Source organism: Rhinatrema bivittatum, chromosome 11 (assembly GCF_901001135.1).
Source record: "Rhinatrema bivittatum chromosome 11, aRhiBiv1.1, whole genome shotgun sequence".
NCBI classification, from domain to species: Eukaryota; Metazoa; Chordata; class Amphibia; order Gymnophiona; family Rhinatrematidae; genus Rhinatrema; species Rhinatrema bivittatum.
Genome location: NC_042625.1, coordinates 43,475,414 through 43,494,630, shown reverse-complemented (window position 1 = coordinate 43,494,630; position 19,217 = coordinate 43,475,414). Strand labels below are relative to the sequence as shown.

Here is a 19,217-nt window from a genome sequence, read left to right as displayed (position 1 = left end):
CCGCTTTGCCTCGGAGTCTGTGACCGAACCTTAGGCAGGCTATTCTGACTGCCCGGGCTTCTAGGCAATTGATGTTCCATCACGACTCTTCTACGTTCCAATTCCCTTGGGCGTTAGCTCCTGGCAGTGTGTTCCCCATCCTCGTAGGCTGGCATCCGTGATGCGTAGGATCCAGGTTGGGGAGGATAGTCTCGTTCTCTGGCTCAGATGGGTTTCTTGTAGCCACCATCGTAGTTGGACCCGAACTCTGTCCAGGAGCTGAAGCCGTATGCCGCAGTTCTGGGACAGTGGATTCCATTGTGATAGTAGTGAGCATTGTAAGGGTCTCATGTGAGCTCGCGCCCATGGGACTACTTCCAGCGTGGATGCCATGAGGCCGAGAACTTGTAGGTAATCCCATGCTGTGGGTTGAAATTCGCACAACAGGGTTCGTAACTGGGTCATCAGTTTTGATCTCCTTGTCGGTGTCAGGATGACCTTTGTCTTGTTTGGTGTCGAACCGGACTCCCAAGTATTCTAGAGATTGGGAAGGCTGCAGGCAGCTCTTGTTTGTTTGACCACCCACCCGAGGCTCTCCAGTAGAGTTTTGACTCTGTTGGTTGCCTGGTGGCTTTCCTCTGGGGATTTCGCTCTGATCAGCCAATCATCTAGATAAGGGTGCACTCAGATTCCTTCCTTCCTCAGTGTTGCTGCCACCACCACTATGATCTTGGTGAATGTCCAGGGTGCAGTGGCTAACCCGAAAGGTAGTGTCTGGAACTGGTAGTGACGGTCCAGGATCGAGAAGCGTAGAAAACGCTGATGCTCTTGATGGATCGGAATGTGTAGGTAGGCTTCTGACAGATCCAGGGAGGTAAGAAACTCTCCCGGTTGTATCGCCCTTATTACCGAGCATAGGGTTTCCATGCGGAAGTGAGGAATCTTCAGGTGACGGTTGACCGCCTTGAGGTCCAGGAAAGGTCTGAGCGTTCCTTCCTTCTTGGAAATGAAAAAATAGATGGAATAATGGCCAGTATTTATTTGTTGTGGAAGCACCGGTGTGCTTCTAAGGCTAGTAATCTGGTCAGCATAGCTTCCACTGCCATTCTCTTGGAAAGGTCATGGCAGGGAGATTCCACAAACTTGTCCGGAGGGAGGTGGTGGAAATCCAGGTAATATCCCTCTCGAATGATGGATAGGACCCACTTGTCCGAAGTTATCTCGACCATCTTTTGTAGAATAGGGCCAGTCTGCCCCCTATGGCTTCTTCCTTTGGATGGGTCGGCTGATTTTCATTGTGGGGAAAACGAAATTATCAGGTAAGTAATTTCTCCATTTCCTAATGTGTAGCCACATGGACTCAGGACCAATGGGATGTACAAAAGTTACTCCCGATTGGGGCAGAAGGCTGCCCGTGGTCTGGTTAGCACCGCCCTTGCAAAAGCTGGCCTGAACGTCCAGGTGATAGGACCTGGAAAAAGTGTGCAAGGAGGACCACATCGCCGTTCGGCAGATGTCAACGGGAGACAGCAGTCTAATTTCTGCTCATGAGACCGCCTGAGCCCTAGTGGAATGAGCTTTAACCTAAAGGGGTAATGGCTTTCCTGCTTCCATACAGGCTCCTGTGACCACCTTCTTAATCCAGCAAGCTATGGTAGCCCACAAAGTTGGTTCGCCCTGCTTCCTTCCACCATGAAGGATAAACAGGCAGTCCGTCTTTTGGACCGGTTCTAAAACTTCCAGATACCGCACCAAAAACCTATTGACATTCAAATGGAGGCGGTATTCTTCCTTGTCCTTATCTAGGGATGGCAACGAAATGGACTGATTCAAATGAAACTCTGAGACTACCTTGGGCGAGAAATATGGAACGGTACGAAGTTATAACGCTCCTGGAATCATCCGGCAGAACAGTTCCCAACACGACAATGCCTTTAGTTCAAAGATGCAACGTGCCGAGCATATAGCCACCAGTAACACCATTTTCAGGATTAAAAAAAGCAAGGAAAGATAGCACAACAGCCGAAAGGAGGGCCCTGCCAAAAACTCCAATACTAGATTAAGATTCCACAAGGGAACCAGCCACCATAGTGGTAGCTGGACTTGCTTCACCCTTTTCAGAAAACAGACCATGTCCTGATGAGCCGACAGGCGAGTTCCATTCACCTCGCCCCTGAAACAGGAGAGAGCCACAACCTGGACCTTTAAGGAGTTAAGGGTCAAACCTTTATTCAAGCTGTCCTGCAAAAATTCCAGAATTAATGGGATTTTGATCGTCTGAGGGGAAACACTGTGTTCCTCGCACCAGGTTTCAAATACTCTCCAGACCCACACATACATTAGGGACAAAGAGAACTTCCATGCATGGAGTAAGGTGGCGATTACTGCTGCCGAATATCCTTGCTTCATCAAGCGACCGTAAGACAGAATCGGTCCTTGCGAAGGACCAGTCACTGCTGTAGCAGGTTCCGGTGCGGTGGAAGGCACAGGGGGGTCTCCACCAGGAATCTCCGCATACCATGGATGCGTGGACCAATCTGGAGCTACTAGTAGGACTAATCCCCTGAGGTGCTCGATTCTGCGAATGACCCTGTCCAGGAAGGGCTATGGAGGGAAGGCATATAGCAGCTCCTCTTCCGGCCAGGTTTTAACAAGTGTGTCAATTACCAGGGTAAACTGATCTCTTCTACAACTTAAGAATCGGGGAACCTTCGCATTGTGAGATGCAGCCAGCAGATTGATGGACAGGAGACCCCAGTGATCTACTACCAGCTAAAAGGCTTTGGCTGACAACGCCCACTCTCCTGGATCCAGACTCTCCCTGCTTAGGAAGTCTGCTCTGATGTTGTCTTTTCCTGCAATGTGGGAGGCTGAGATCATCTGTAGATGTATTTTTGCCCATTCCATAAGGAAATCTATCTCCTGTGACACTTGGTGGCTTTTGGTTCCACCCTGGCGGTTGATGTAGGCTACCGTTCTTACATTGTCCGACGTCATGCAGACTGCTTGACCTTGGAGTATGTGGCTGAATTGTAGACATGCCAATCTGACTCCCCGGGCTTCCAGGCGGTTTATGTTCCAGAGGGCCTTTTCCTTGGTCCAATGCCCCTGGGCCATCAGTTCCTGATAGTGAGCACCTCAGCCCTGGAGCTCGTGTCTAGTCGTGAAGACCAGCCAGTTCAGAGGAGACAGGGGTACACCCCTGCCCAGATGAGCTTCCAGCAGCCACCACTGGAATCAAGAGCATACCTCCATGGTAAGTGGAGGTGAATTGAATAGTCTTGAGACAGTGTTCTAATGTGACAGCAGGGAGCTTTGAAGTGGTTGCATGTGTGCCCTCGCCCACGGCACTACTTCCAGGGTTGCCGCCATCAAACAGAGGACTTGAAGATAGCTCCACACCATCGGGTGTATCGTGTTCATCAACAGATGCACTTGGGACATCAACTTCCTTATCCGCGTGGTTGGGAGGAAGACCTTGCCCTGCTTGGTGTCAAATCGGACTTCCAGATATTCTAAGGACCGGAAGGGTCTGAGACTGCTTTTGTCCAGGTTTACGACCCAACTGAGTTCCTGAAGCAAGGAGATCACACTGTTGGTCGCCAAGAGACTCTCTACCACAGACTTTGCCCAGATCAACCAGTCGTCCAAGTAAGGGTGCACCAGGATTCCCTCTTTTCTCAACGCTGCCACCACGACCACCACAATCTTGGAAAATGTTCTGGGGGCAGTGGCCAGAACTGATAATGGTGACTCAGTACTGCAAAGAGTAGGAAACAATATTCTTGCCAGATTGGAATATGTAGGTAGGCCTTGGATAGCTCCAGGGAAGTTAAGAACTCTCCTGACTGTATGGCCATTATCACGGAGTTTAGGGTTTCCATGAGGAAATTAATCATGCTCTTGAGGTCCAGGATGGGGCGAAAGGAACCTTCCTTCTTGGGTATGAGGAAATAGATGGAATAACACCCCATATTTTCCTGGGGCGCAGGTATTGGGATTACAGCCCTCATCCTGCGGAACCTTAGGGTAGTCTCTACTGCCTGCTTCTTGTGATGGGAGTGGCAAGGAGATATCATAAATATGTCCCAATGAATGCTGCGAAATTCCAGCGCATATCCTTCTCATATGTTCTCCAGTACCCATTTGCCGAAGTGATCTCGACCTACCATTGGTAGAAGAGGGACAGTCGATCCCCTATCTCCTCTTTCCAAGGGTGGGTCAGTAAAAGTTCATTGGGGGCTTTGGGACGAACCTGAACCCGAGCCAGACCCTCTCTTGGGCTGCCGACTCCGAAAAGACCGAGACCTCCCAAAAGACTGAGACCCATGTGCCCAGATTTTCATGTATTCTGCGCCTAGTAAGCTGTGTGCATATGTACGCGTACGACATTATGCGCATAGTGCATTCGCAGAGCCAACACACACTTCACATACCGAAGCTCTACGGTGGGCAATATAGGCACAAAAATGTGTGCAAGATGGTGCAAACATGGCCTACCATGCAGTGTGCCGACTAAGCCTAAAGTGAGGCCTAGCCCACCGGGGGCCCGCTTAACCTGCTCAGAAGCTCACTTCCCCTTACCCCAACGGGCTTGGGAACAATGTCGGTACACTGTACCGAACAAGGAGACCAGAGGAAGTCTTACCAAAACCCCTCCAAAGTTTCTGAATTGGGAGGAAATACTCTTCTTTTTTTTTTTTTTTACACTTAGCTGGGCTCAGCGCTTACTGGCTGAGTACAGAGACAGTCTCTGGCTGTGGGGGGAGAGGGCTTTGGCCATCAGCACCAAGCTAGGTTTCCTGCACCTGCTGCCTTCCAGCTGCTTCAGCAGAAAATTCCACACCGGAAACCAGCTACCGGACCAAGGCACACCTCTGAGGGATCTTGGGAATTACCTCAGGAATTCTCAACTGGGGGAAGGGACCTTTAGGTATCACCTCAGGAGAGCGGGGCTCAATCTTTTCTCCAATTTAAAAGTAGAATTTCTTCTTCCAAAAGGTACAGCGATCCCCATAGGGAAAGCATGTCCGCATCTGCTGAAGACAGAGAAATACTGAAGGGGTGTATCTAGGGTGACGTCAGCTTTGAAATCTGACTACGTCTCCATCTGCTATCAGGGGAGCATAGACCCATTGGTCCTGAGTCCATCTCACTACACGCTAGGAATTGGGTAATTTGTGCGTCCCTAGCACACTGCATCAGGTGCCAAGGAGACATGGCTGTGCACCCACAACAGCCTGGCCAGAGCTCCCTCCCCTCTTTCGGCAGGGCTGTTCCCGATTGGTTCCTATCCTGATATTTGTCAGTGAAAGGGCCAACCCCCTTTCAGGACAGCGTTCTGAAAGAGGATTAGTCCTTTTCACTGACTTGACAGTGAATGGACTATTCGGCAGTAAGTGAAGGAGTGAATAAATTAATATTAAGTGCCTGACACTTAATATTAATTTATTCACTTACTGCCAGCAGGGGTTCCAATTGGGCCAGACCTTGGGGATTCGGCTTTCTGTGATTCCCCCTAAGAGGAATCACAGAAAGCAGGATTTTTTGTTGAGCCCTTGAGCGTGATCGCTTTAACACCGGCTCCCAAGCAGACGTTAAATCTGCTTCATTAAAATAGACACCTTGGGCACACGGCAATTTTTGGCATGGTGGGGTAATAGCTAATAGCCTCATCTACATGGAATTTGCATGTGATGAGCATAATTAGCTATGCGCGCAACTGGATGCGTGCTTTGGATGTGCTAATCCCTGTATTGCGTCAGGGATCATTTTAGCACATCCAAAACACGCATCTAATAGAGTGTTATACGAAGCGCTAGACCTGAGCGCACTATATTGCATCGGCCTGACAGTTCTGTGCTTTGTTTTCTGCAATGTTAAGAGTCTGCCCTGTAACTGTACAGTGATATATACACAAATAGTATTGAAATAATAATCCCCCAATAAGTAAAAGATATCATTTCCACTTTACCTTCTTAGCACTGGCCATTTTCCACCTCCTCTCCTGGGCAAAATCAGTCGCCATCCACTGCATTTCCTCCAGCAGGTAATCCCAGTGAGACTTGGGCCTGGAGGCCTCCTGGAGCTTGGGAAGCCTCCTGAGGGACCAAAGGCCTTCCTTCCTCAGCTCCGCTATCCGCTGATGGACTTGATTTTCCTGCAAGACAAACAGTGCCCATCCTAACACAAAACTCTATTAAATGACTAGCTCAGCACCAACAAAAGTATTTCCGGTTAATACCTGGCCATTATCTTAAAATGTTATTAAGCCTCAATGAAATTACATTTTGCTCTGCAAGTCACTTATCTACTAAAACTAAAATACTAGTAGCTAAATGTGTCTGTACGGTTAGAATCAGCCACTTTGAGACTGCAAATTGTGCTACCCTCCTTAAGGCTAGATTTGCACAAAAAATAGCTGTTAAAATCAACTAAATGTTATAAGCCACATAAGAATTCCTCAGTTCCACTGCCAACACTGCAGTGATGGATTAGTCGGAGACAGGGGCCTGACCTATCAGCAGTAGTCGGGAAATTGATACTGTGGCAACTAGACAGGGCTGCAAGACCAGGGCCCATTTATCCAATCGGTAAAAGGGACAATTACCCAGGGCCAAAGTGTAGAGACTAAATATGAGATGTGGGTGGTAGAGTGTGCTTGATATATATCATATACCAAGGTGACAATAAATGAGAAATAAGAACCAATTGACAAGTGAAGATGAGTAAGACTGTCTGTCAAATGTTCAACATTGAGTATCTGTACGTTTAGGACCTTTTTATTATAAAGTGTATTAGAAGTTAAATTTTTAGCATCATTGTTTTATTGTTTGTAATGTTATTTTAATATGTTTTAATTGTATCATGTCACGATGTAAACCGATATGACGGCTCTGCCAAATACCGGTATAGAAATGTTAATAAATTAATTAAATAAATAAATAAATAAACGTGTGAGTTTATTCATTTTGTTTTTATAAATCTTATAGGAGAAATGTCTTTAAGTTAATTCTTATTGTACATGCAGTTTTTCAATAGTTGCATTAGTTGTTTGGCGCCACCACAGTTCCCCCAGCTGTTTTTAATTCAGCTGTCAACTTTGCCATGTTCATCGACATGATGGCCACTGAGGAAATTAACAGCTTCGTTTTCAGCAATTTCTAGGGCTAGGAAGAACATAAGAACATAAGAAAATGCCATATTGGGTCAGACCAAGGGTCCATCAAGCCCAGCATCCTGTTTCCAACAGTGGCCAATCCAGGCCATAAGAACCTGGCAAGTACCCAAAAGCTAAGTCTATTCCATGTTACCATTGCTAATGGCAGTGGCTATTCTCTAAGTGAACTTAATAGCAGGTAATGGACTTCTCCTCCAAGAACTTATCCAATCCTTTTTTAAACACAGCTATACTAACTGCACTAACCACATCCTCTGGCAACAAATTCCAGAGTTTAATTGTGCGCTGAGTAAAAAAGAACTTTCTCCGATTAGTTTTAAATGTGCCCCATGCTAACTTCATGGAGTGCCCCCTAGTCTTTCTACTATCCGAAAGAGTAAATAACCGATTCATCTGCATTAATCACCTTCCCTCAATGCAGTTGGAAGTCCGTGCATTCTTCCATCATGCATGGAATTTCAGCCGCACCAAAAGGAGGCCTCCCGGAGCGTGGTTAGGTCCAGGATGGAGGAAGGGAACATGGGAACATGCAGACGCAGATTCTGCATTTCCAAATCTTTGCACATACTTTTGTAGGAAAATTCTATCCATAGGAAAAGCCATCGAAAGATTGGGCGGACTTTGTACCCACAGCTTGCTTTAAAGTGTAAGTTCGCGCTTACTGTCAGTCGGAAAAGGAAAATTGGTTCTTACCTGCTAATTTTCGTTCCTCTAGTACCACAGATCAGTCCAGACTCCTGGGTTCTGCCTCCCTTCCAGCAGATTGAAACAGAGTAAGTTTTGCTGACACTGCCACTTAACCTGGTGTGGCAGTCCCTCAGTATTGACCTGTACCCAAGCCAAGATAATCTCTGAACATAAATACCAGTAACATAATCCTGTCCCCCTAAATGAGCAGTAGGAAGAGGAACCTTATAATGGAAAAATCTTTCCAACAGTCACAATATGAGAAACCAAACAAAACCTGTGCCATTCTACAGCCTATTTACAGTAATAGATCGAGTGGACTCTCTAATTCGCTCCATATCAACTGGGCGGGACGCTGGACTGATCTGTGGTACTACAGGAACGAAAATTAGCAGGTAAGAACCAATTTTCCTTTCCCTGTACATACCCAGATCAGTCCAGACTCCTGGGATATACCCAAAGCTTCCCTAAACAGGGTGGGACTGCGAAAGTCCTGCTCGAAATACACTTTCACCAAAGCCTGGATATCTAAACAATAATGTCTTTCAAAAGTGTGCAACGACTTCCAATTAGCTGCCCTACAAATCTTGTGGCAATATTTGCTGACATTCGCCCAAGATGCAGCCTGAGATTGAGTAGAGTGAGCCTTCAAACCCTCACGGTTAGTATGGCCCTGACAGATGTATGCCAAACCTTTGCTTCTTTCAACCGCCGTGCTACGGTGGATTTTGAAACCTTATGTCCCTTTTTTGCACCATTCCACACCACAAAAAGATGATCCGATAGTCGAAAGCTATTAGTGACTTTGAGATACTGTAACAAGGCTCGCTTTACATCCAAGAGATGCAACTCTCTCGCGTAAGGCACCGCCGCGACCAGGTTTGGGAAGTCCAGAAGCTCAACCGATTGAGTCAAGTGAGACGACGATACCACCTTCGGAATAAAGGAAGGAACCATACGCAAAGAAACTCCAGCATCCGTAATCCTCAGAAATGGATCCCTACATGACAGAGCCTGTAATTACGAAATCCTTCTAGTTGAACAAATTGCCACCAAAAAAACAACCTTTAAGGTAAGATCCTACATAGTTGCCCTTCTAAGTGGCTCGAATGGAGCCGCACACATCTCCTTGAGGACAAGTTAAGGCTCCAGGGGGAACACAACTTCCGTACCAGAAGCCTCAAATGCTTCGCCGCCCCCCCCCCCCTTCCAGAGAAAACGCACATCTGGATATGCAGCTAGGGCTGCTCTCTGCACTTTGCCTCTAAGACAGTCCAACACCGCCACCTGGACTCGTTGTAAGAAGGTCAAAATGAGTGCCACAGACGCTCGAGTAGGTTCAAACACCTACTCTGCGCACAGAGTCTCAAAAACCTTCCACACCCTCACGAAGCCTAAGAATGTTGAAGTCTTCCTAGCTTGTAGCAGAGTGGAAATGACCTCCTCAGGATACACTTTCCACCTTAAACACTTCCTCTTAAAAGCCAAGCCGCAGGACATAAGCGAGCCGCCTGATCTGAAAATATGGGACCTTGGTGCAGAAGTTTCAAAAATGAGCAAGACACAGCAGCTCGTCCACTGCTAAATTGATTAAATCCACAAACCATGGCCACTGAGACCACTCCAGAGCCACTAGAATCAACTTTCCCAGATTATTCGCGAGCAGCACTTTGCCCCCCAGCAGCCAAGGTGGAAGTACGTACAGGAGAATATCTTGTAGCCATGGGAGCCCTAAGGCATTGACCCCTTCCGCTCCATGTTCTCTTCTGTGACTGAAGAAGCATGGAGCCTTAGCATTCCTTTGAGTTGCCATCAAATCCATGTGGGGCATGCCCCATTTGCGACAGACAAGTTGCATTGCTTCCTCTGACAATTTCCACTCCCCAGGATCCAGCTGTTGACTGAGAAAATCTGCTTGCACATTGTCTATCCCGTTTATGTAGAGAAGCTGCCAATAATTCCAGATGTTGCTCTGCCCAGCATATTAACTTCTGGGCCTCCTGAGCCACCGCCCGACTCTTGGTACCACCCTGTTGGTTGATGTGAGCCACTGTTGTCGCATTGTCCGACAAAATCCTTACCGGCCACCCATGTAAGAGAGGTAGAAAGGCCCGCAATGCGAACTGCGTCACTCTTGTCTCTAAGCAATTGATAAACCACAATGCCTCCTCCGTCGTCCACTGCATTGACTGAGTCGGGCATTCAGTTCCCCAACCAGAGAGACTACCATCAGTGGTGACCACTATCCAATTCGAAACTTCCAAGTCTACACCTCGACCAAGCCACCATGAGAGACTGGACTTGGCTATCTCCGTAAGAGGCAAAGGCAGATGAAACTGTTCTGACAACAGATTCCACAAGGAAAGCAATGCCCTCTGCAGAGGCCTCATATGAGCAAACGCTCAAGGAACCAATTCCAACGTGGAAGCTATGGAACCAAGAACCTGCAGGCAATTCCACACCCTGGGAACCTCACTCTCTAACAAACTACGAATCTGCCTCTGTAGTCTGCAAATGTGTTCCCTAGTGAGAAAGACTTTCCCGATCCTGGTGTTGAAACGTACCCCAGGAACTCCAACACCTGAGTAGGGGTTAGATGACTTTGACAGATTCACTACCCAACCCAGGGATCTTAACCATTGTACTACCATCGCCACTGCTTGTTTGGAAAGAACCTCTGACTTTGCTCGAATAAGCCAATCATCCTGATACGGGTGAACCAGAATGCCCTCCTTCCTGGTAACTGCCGCCACCACAACAATCACCTTGGTGAAGGTCCTCGGAGCAGTCGTCAAGCCGAATGGAAGGGTGCAAAATTGAAAATGTGTCCCGAGATCATGAACCTCAGGAATCTCTGATATGTAAGTACGCTTCGGTCAAATCTAGAGAAGCCAAAACCTCTCCTTTGCACACCGCTGCGATGACCAAGCGCAGGGTCTCCATTTGAAAATGAGGAACTTTGAAAGCCATGTTCACCTTTTTTAAATCCAAAATCAGGCAGAAGGTCTCTTCTTCTTTGGGACCTCAAAATAAATGGAGTACTTCCCGGTCCCCATCCCCCATTCTTCTATGGGGATGGTGGGTTTCCTGGATCACCCGCCTTTTATTTATTTATTTGCATTTTTTTATATACCGACATCCGTTTGCACATCGTATCGGTTTACATATAACTTGAAAATCTGACAGAGTGCTGTCAGTTAGGCGTAGCCTTTACAAGGAACCAAGTTAAATAATACAAAGATAACTTATGTACAGGTGTATGATAACAGTGAGATAAACAAGAAATAAGAGAAGGTTAAAGAAATTATCTGTACAAAATGTAGTTAGCATGAAGTTAGCAAGTAACACATTTAAGACTAATCGGAGAAAATTCTTTTTCACTCAACGCACAATAAAGCTCTGGAATTTGTTGCCAGAGAAGGTAGTTAGTGCAGTTAGTGTAGCTGGGTTCAAAAAAGGTTTGGATAAGTTCTTGGAGGAGAAGTCCATTAATGGCTATTAATCAATTATACTTAGGGAATAGCCACTGCTATTAATTGCATCAGTAGCATGGGTTCTTCTTAGTGTTTGGGTAATTGCCAGGTTCTTGTGGCCTGGTTTTTGGCCTCTGTTGGAAACAGGATGCTGGGCTTGATGGACCCTTGGTCTGTCCCAGCATGGCAATTTCTTATGTTCTTATGTATGCAAAAAATATATACATGGGGTTGAGGACAAGAAGGAGATAATTAATAGGTGGGGGGGTGGAACTAGGAGAAAAGGAGATGTCGATTGGAGGGGGGGTAGAGAAAGAGCTAGGAGGCAGAAGGTGATGAATAGGGGGAGGAGGAGACTATTAAAGTTTTTGGGGTCTAGAGGGGGGTGCATAAGCTGTGACATTTACCGGGAAGGTTGTATTAGGCGATTTGTCTTCAGTGGGGATTTGTCTTTTGTTTATGGAAACGCAGGGAGAGACCATGAACAAGTCCTTTAGAGGACAAGCAAATTCTAAAGTATAACTTGTCTTATCATACTTAGGACCCCCATTGGTCTGTCATGACCCTCATAGAAAAGAGAGTCAACCAACCCCCTATGACCAGCACTGAGGAGTGGGCTGGCCTCGGATCTAGACGCCTTCTGGCCAGAACCATCTCTGTTCGGCTTCTGGCCTCAAAAGGACTGGCTCCAGAACTGTTGCCTCCTAATGCCTTGTCTCTGGGCTCCTCCCAAAGTCTTATTCTGCCGAAACCGCCAATTCCCTCTAAAGCGGGGCCACGTAAAAAAGGACCTTTTTCCACCCTTCGGCTTATCCTCCGTCAACCTATACCCTTTATTCTTTCCCAGATGCTTTACGAGTTCCTCTAAGTCCTCTCCAAAAGCAGTTTCTCTTTAAAAGCTAAACCCCTAACTGTGACTTAGACCAGGTCCTCAACCAAAAAAGCCACCTGGCCAAGACGCTGACATCATAGTCCTGGAGCATATGCTCCATAGATCACCATGGCTTCCAGCTACTCGGCCTGCTTTGCCTCTGATGCTGACATCACTTTGTTAGCCTGCAGCTACTGTACTCAGAATAGACCAGCACGAACCATAAGACTGCTGCACACCGGAGCACGAAAGCCCAGAGCAGACACCTCAAAGATCTTTTTGAGATGGACTTCTAACTTCCTTTCTTGCATTTCTTTAAGCACTGCAGAACCGGCCACTGGAATAGTTGTTTTCTTCGTAACTAGTGACACTGAGGTACCCACCTTCGGCAACCTCAACAATTCAAGCGTGTCCTCCGGTAGTGGATATAATTTATCCATTGCTCTATCAACCTTCAAACTGGTCTCTGGAGTATCCCACTCCCTAACCACTAACTTATTCACCGATTTATGAAAGGGAAGGCTTTTGCCGGACCTCTTAAGCCATCCATGTCTGGGTCCACCTCTTCCTGATCAGATTCTTCTCACGAAACCTTAATTCCCAGCTCCTTAAGGACACAGAGGATCGGGGCCACAGTTCTTCCCTGTGGAAAAAACAAACCATCTTGGATCGTCCCCTTCAACTGCTGAGGCTTGACCAGCCCCTCATCCGGATCTTGTCCCGCCGAAGAAGAATCCGCCTCAGGCTCCACCTCCGAATCTTCCGCGGCCTCGTCCACAGCATCTGATGTGCAGCCTTACCCAGGAATCGCTGAATCCTGGTCGCACCACTAGTCCGCAAGATTTTGGATCTCTTCCTAGACCGCAGACACTGCTGACTCTCTTGCCTGGAAAAACGCCGCCCCACAGCCTTCCTGGCGAGATATGCTTTATGCAGCAAAAGAACAAAATTGGAAGAAAAAACAGCAGAATCATCAGGATCCACAGCTACTGAGCTGCCAACAAGAGAGCCTAGGGCCGCCACTTGTACACGGAGGGAATTGGATAAGCCGTTTTGCAAAAAGGCCAAAATATGAGCAATAGAAGCTTGCCTGGGAAGAATCCCTCGTTCGCAACACCACATCTCGAAAGAGCTCCACACTGATATACGATAGAGAGGTAGACGTTTTTCTGGCTTGCAGCAGCGTAGTAATTACTTCCTCCGAATAACCCTTTCTTCCTCAATCTCCTCCTTTCAAAAGCCAGGCCACTAGACAAAAGCGATCTGCCTGGTTGAAAAATATAGGGCCTTGACGAAGAAGATGCGGAAGATGTCAGAGTCGTAGGGGCCCATCCACCGCCAGATTGACCAGATCCGCAAACCACGGACGTCGGGGCCATTCCAGAGCCACTAGAATCATGCTCTCTGGGTGAACTTCTATCCTGTGTAGAACTTTGCCCACTAGCGGCCAAGGAGGGAACACGTACAGGTGAATTGAGGTTGGCCAGGGAAGCACCAACGCATCGACTCCCTCTGTGCCGTGATCCCTTCTGCGACTGAAGAAGTGAGGGGCCTTAGCATTGTCTCGCGTCGCCATCAAGTCCATGTGGGGTGTCCCCCATCTGAGGGAAATTAGACCCATTGCTTGATCCAAAAGTTCCCACTCTCCTGGATCTATGCACTTCCGACTCAGGAAATCCGCCTGTATGTTGTCTTTCCCGACGATGTGAGATGCAGCTAGCAGCGCAGGATGTTTTTCCCCCCAAGCCATGAGTTGTTCCGCCTCGTTGGCTACGGCTTGACTCTTGGTGCCTCCTTGACAGTTGATGTAGGCTACCTTCATCACATTGTCGGACAGAACCTGGACTGCCTGATTGCGTAAGCACAGGAGAAAATGTTGCAAAACCAGTCGAACTGCTTTGGTTTCCAGACGATTGATCGACCAGCTGGCCTCCTCCAGGGACCAGCGGCCCTGGACTGAGTGGGACTGACAGACAGCTCCCCAGCCAGAGAGACTGGCATCCGTGGTCACTACTATCCAGTTACAGACTTCGAGGTCTACACCGCGAGACAAGTTGTGTGGGCAAAGCCACCACCTAAGACTGGACCTGGCGTGATCGGTGAGTGGTAGAGGGAACTGGAATTCCTCAGACTTGGGATCCCAACGGGAAAGCAACGCTCGTTGTAATGGTCTCATATGAGCAAAAGCCCAGGTAACCAACTCCAGAGTGGATGCCATGGAGCCGAGGGCCTGAAGATAGCCCCAGGCTTTGGGTTGCATGAGCAACAACAAGCGCCAAACTTGCTCCATCAATTTGGTCATCCGGTCCAGGGGGAGAAAAACTTTTGACACTGGTATCGAATCGGGCCCCAAGGAAGTCCATCGTCTGAAAAGGGATAAAATTGCTTTTGGCTTGATTGATCACCCAGCTGAGCGACTTCAGGAGACTATCTTGCTGATAGCTTCTATACAGAGATCCCTTGATTTCGCCCTGATGAGCCAGTCATCTAGGTAGGGATGAATCAGAAGCCCTTGCCTCCTCAGGGCTGCAGCCACCACCACCATGACTTTGGTGAACATGCGGGGGGCCGTACCTAGACCGAACGGCAGAGCACAGAACTGGAAATGCATTCCCAGGCCCATGAAGCGAAGAAATTTCTGATGATCCTAGCAAATGGGTATGTGCACGTATGCTTCCATTAGGTCCAGGGACGCTAAGAACTCGCCTTTGTGGACCCCCGCAATAACCAAGCAAAGAGTTTCCATGTGGAAATGCGGTATCTTGAGAGCCTTGTTTACCTTTTTAAGGTCTAAAATAGGTTGGAAGGATCCCTCCTTCTTTGGAGCTACGAAGTAGATGGAGTATCACCCCATTTTCCAGTGCTCTAGAGGGACAGGCTTTACTGCCCCAAGAGACAGCAGGCGGTCGAAGGTCTGTCATACGATCTGCCCCTTGGCCCGCGCTCTGCAGGGAGAGATCATTAAAAAATCTTGGAGAGGCTGAGCAAATTCTAAAGCGTAGCCGTGTTCTATGATCCTTACGATCCACTGATCGGAGGTTATTCTGGCCCATGCCTCGTGGAACTGGGATAATCGTCCCCCAACCCGAGGGTTCGAGGGATGGGCTGGCCTTATCTCATTGAGGAGTCTTGGAAGCGAGGGACGTGGCAGGTCCTCCTTCACAAGACATTCTGCGGCCTCGAAAGGAAGTGTTCCAAGATTGAGGCCTGGCCATAGACTGTTGCTAACCTGCTGGCTGCTGTCTGCTCTGACGAAACCTACGCTGACCCCGAGAACGTGAGTGGGTCGATGGAAAGCCTCTGGAAGGCTTTGGTCTGTCCTCCGGCAACTTGTGAACTTTGTTTTCACCCAGGGACTTTATCAACTGCTCTAAGTCGTCACCGAAGAGAAATCTGCCTTTAATAAACGGTAAAGCACCTAACTGAGCTTTGGAAGAAACGTCCGCTGACCAGTTACACAGCCAGAGGAGACACCTTGCCGATACGGCGACGACACAGTGCGAGAGGGAGTGCAGAGGAGGTCAAAGTGCATCAGCATCATATGCCACCACAGCTTCCAAGCATTCCGCTTGTTCTGACTCGCCCAGAGGGAGATCCCTGGATGTTAGTAATTGCTGGACCCATTGGAGGCTCACCCGGAGCATGTAACTACTGCACACTGCCGCTCGGATACCTAGGGCCAAAACCTCAAAGATGCGCTTGAGAAGGACTTCAAACTTCCTATCTTGAAGATCCTTGAGAACCGCCGCTCCTGCGACTGGAATTGTGGTCTGCTTCGTAACAGCCAATACTGAAGTGTGTACCTTGGGGGATTTCAGGAGCTCCAGGGACTCATCGAGCAAAGGATAAAGTTTATCCATAGCCCGATCAAACCTTAAGCCAGCATCCGGACATCCCACTCCCGGGTCATCAGCTGCTGGAGCATGAGATGGAAAGAAAAGGCTTTGGTTGGAGCCCGCATCCCTGCCATAAGAACATAAGAACATAAGAAATTGCCATGCTGGTTCAGACCAAGGGTCCATCAAGCCCAGCAACCTGTTTCCAACAGAGGCCAAACCAGGCCACAAAAACCTGGCAATTACCCAAACACAAGAAGATCCCATGCTACTGATGCAATTAATAGCAGTGGCTATTTCCTAATTAAACTTGATTAATAGCCGTTAATGGATTTCTCCTCCAAGAACTTATCCAAACCTTTTTTGAACCCAGCTACACTAACTGCACTAACCACATCCTCTGGCAACAAATTCCAGAGCTTTATTGTGCGTTGAGTGAAAAAGAATTTTCTCCGATTAGTCTTAAATGTGCTACTTGCTAACTTCATGAAATGCCCCCTAGTTCTTCTATTATTTGAAAGTGTAAATAACCAAGACACATCTACTCGTTCAAGACCTTTCATGATCTTAAAAACCTCTATCATATCCCCCCTCAGCAGTCTCTTCTCCAAGCTGAACAGCCTTTCCTCATAGCGGAGCTGTTCCATCCCCTTTATCATTTTGGTTGCCTTTCTCTGTACCTTCTCCATCGCAACTATATCTTTTTTGAGATGCGGCGACCAGAATTGTACACAGTATTCAAGGTGCGGTCTTCACCATGGAGTGATATAGAGGCATTATGACATTTTCCGTTTTATTAACCATTCCCTTCCTAATAATTCCTAACATTCTGTTTGCTTTTTTGACTGCTGCAGCACACTGAGCCAACAATTTTAAAGTATTACCCACTATGATGCCTAGATCTTTTTGCTGGGCGGTAGCTCCTAATATGGAAACTAACATCGTGTAACTACAGCAAGGACCAGGTCCATGGAATCCTGTGGTGGAGTATGTTGAGGAAGTTCCACTCTGAGTTCTGATAGGACAGAGTGAATAAGAGGCTCCAACTCCTCCTTGTGAAACTGTCGGACCACCTTCGGGTCATCTCCGTCCAGAGGAACCTGCTTTCCCAGGTCCTCTTCAGACCCCTTGCCGGCAGGAGCAAAGCAAAAGCCATTGCGTCTGCAACCCCATTGTCTGGACCCTCCGGAAGGGCAGAACCACCCGAAACCAGGGACCCCCACAACTTTGCAACCCACAGAGACGCTGGTACATCTAGGCGCTTGGCTACTTTGAGGGGTGGCCCCTGTGGATGTCTCAAAGGCAAAGCACCACTCTGCTGAGACTGCGAAGCTAAAAAAGCTTTATGCATAAAGAAGGACAAAATCCAACGAAAAGTGGACCCTCCCCCCCCCCCCCTAGGGAGTTGGGGTCTCCGTCAAAATCGTCCTGGTCCAGATCAGAAGGATCCCCAGGACTGGCAGGAACCGTGGATAAGGCTGGAGGAAGCCCCCCTGCCCCCATAGCTTGTGCTCAGCAAATGTGTTTAAAATAGCTGCCATTCCCACGCTGAGAGGGAACGGATCAGCCCGAGGCTCCCAAGGTGCTTATCTCTTTGCTGCACCTCGGGGCTTTGCTGAGCTTGCCGTCATTAAAAACGAGCTGCCTTCACCACCAGGAAGGCATTGCGAGCAAAGGCCTGAACGGGAGAGTCTCAAGAACTCGCCGCAGGCAATGCAGCAAGATGGCCGCGGCATCGAAGAAGGAGAAAATGGAGAAACGCAGCAGAAGGGAACAGCAGGGAGCCTGTAAATTAACAAATACGCGGCAATACTGCACCCTCTCTCTTCAGCATTGCAGCTGGTAAGAAAGGAACTCTAACAGGCTGCTCGTCTTGTTTTTTTGGTTTGTTTTGTTTTTTTTAATCGGGTCAGTGCCACGAGGGGAGAGAGGGACCGGACCACATGTAATCTTTTCCCGCCAGCGCCTTACCTGCCAGGAGCCCTGCGGGGTAACCACCCCCAACTCTTACACCTGCTACCAGGGGAGATGATCCCGCAGGACCTGCCTACCCCCTGGGAGGATCTGAAGAGTTTCTCCGTTCTATTAGCTTCTGGTTTGTTTTTTTTGGTTTGTTTGTTTTGCTTGATTCAGAGTTAAATAAAGCCTCTGCTTCTGTTTGTTTGTTTGTTTGTTTTTTAAAGGGAAAGTGCCTTAAACCCAGAATCAGGGCTTGCACCACCTCCATCTGCTGGAGACAGAAAAATACTGAGGGGATGCAGGTGGCACACCAGGTTAAGAGAGGGTGCCCTTCAAGTTTTTCCTCTGTCTCCATCTGCTGGAAAGGAGGCATAACCCACAGACTGGACTGATCTGGGTACGTTCAGGGAACACCAGGTTATGTGGCAGTGTCCGTGAAACTTTCTCCGTCTCATCTGCTGGAAGGGAGGCAAAACCCTGGAATCTGGACTGATCTGGGTACGTACAGAGAAAGTGCTGCAAGGCCCCTAGATAAAAGATTTTGTTTGATTTCTGCACCAGATATAAATCATGTTGGCCAGTTTTTTTTCTTTTAATACACACATTTTTCCTGTTTCTATATTCTTAATTTTTTTAAATAACTAATTGATTTAGTTTATCAAAATATACATCATTTCCTTAAAGCAAACACAAGCAAGAGGAGCCCACTAGTTTATACTTCACCTAAGGCCCACCAGTGTCTTCATGCAACCCCTGTGCACGGGACAGTTTTGCCCAACATGGCTCCTGCTCAGAGCCAAAACTAAATAGGTCAATGAAACAGTGAAATGTCTGAATCACTCAAGTCAACTGACCTAGGACAGATGGAGAAGGCTAAAGACAGGATGCAATTAAAAGAACAGTGTGAAACATAACTTTCCCAGATAAGATTGGCTCACATGGCTCAACTTCTAGAGAATTCAGAATAATGATACTCAACCAAAGAGTCACTCAAATGCAGCTTTTCTAGGCACGAGAATGAAATCAAGCCTAGTATGACACTGTAGCTCTCTGGCAATACACACAGTACAATATGACGACACATGAACAGCATAAAACTCATCTCATCTGCTTGTTTATCTTTCCTCGTGTAATAGAACAAACCCAACGATCTCTGGCTTTGCCCATGCTTCCCAACTTCCAAAGATCCTCTGTATTTGTATTATGCTGTCCATTTATCTGCCCTCCTACAG

General features: G+C 47.7%; 1 protein-coding gene across 13 annotated transcripts in view; it reads right to left on the bottom strand.

Annotated features, from left to right (window-relative positions):
* Positions 1-19,217, bottom strand: part of EP400 (E1A binding protein p400) — a 307,683-nt gene that overhangs the window by 258,043 nt on the left and 30,423 nt on the right. For all 13 annotated transcript variants that reach the window (XM_029619359.1, XM_029619360.1, XM_029619358.1 and 10 more), the window contains one exon: positions 5,954-6,139. In XM_029619359.1, coding sequence (XP_029475219.1) covers positions 5,954-6,139 — 186 coding nt within the window. The remainder of the gene's footprint in view (positions 1-5,953; positions 6,140-19,217) is intronic.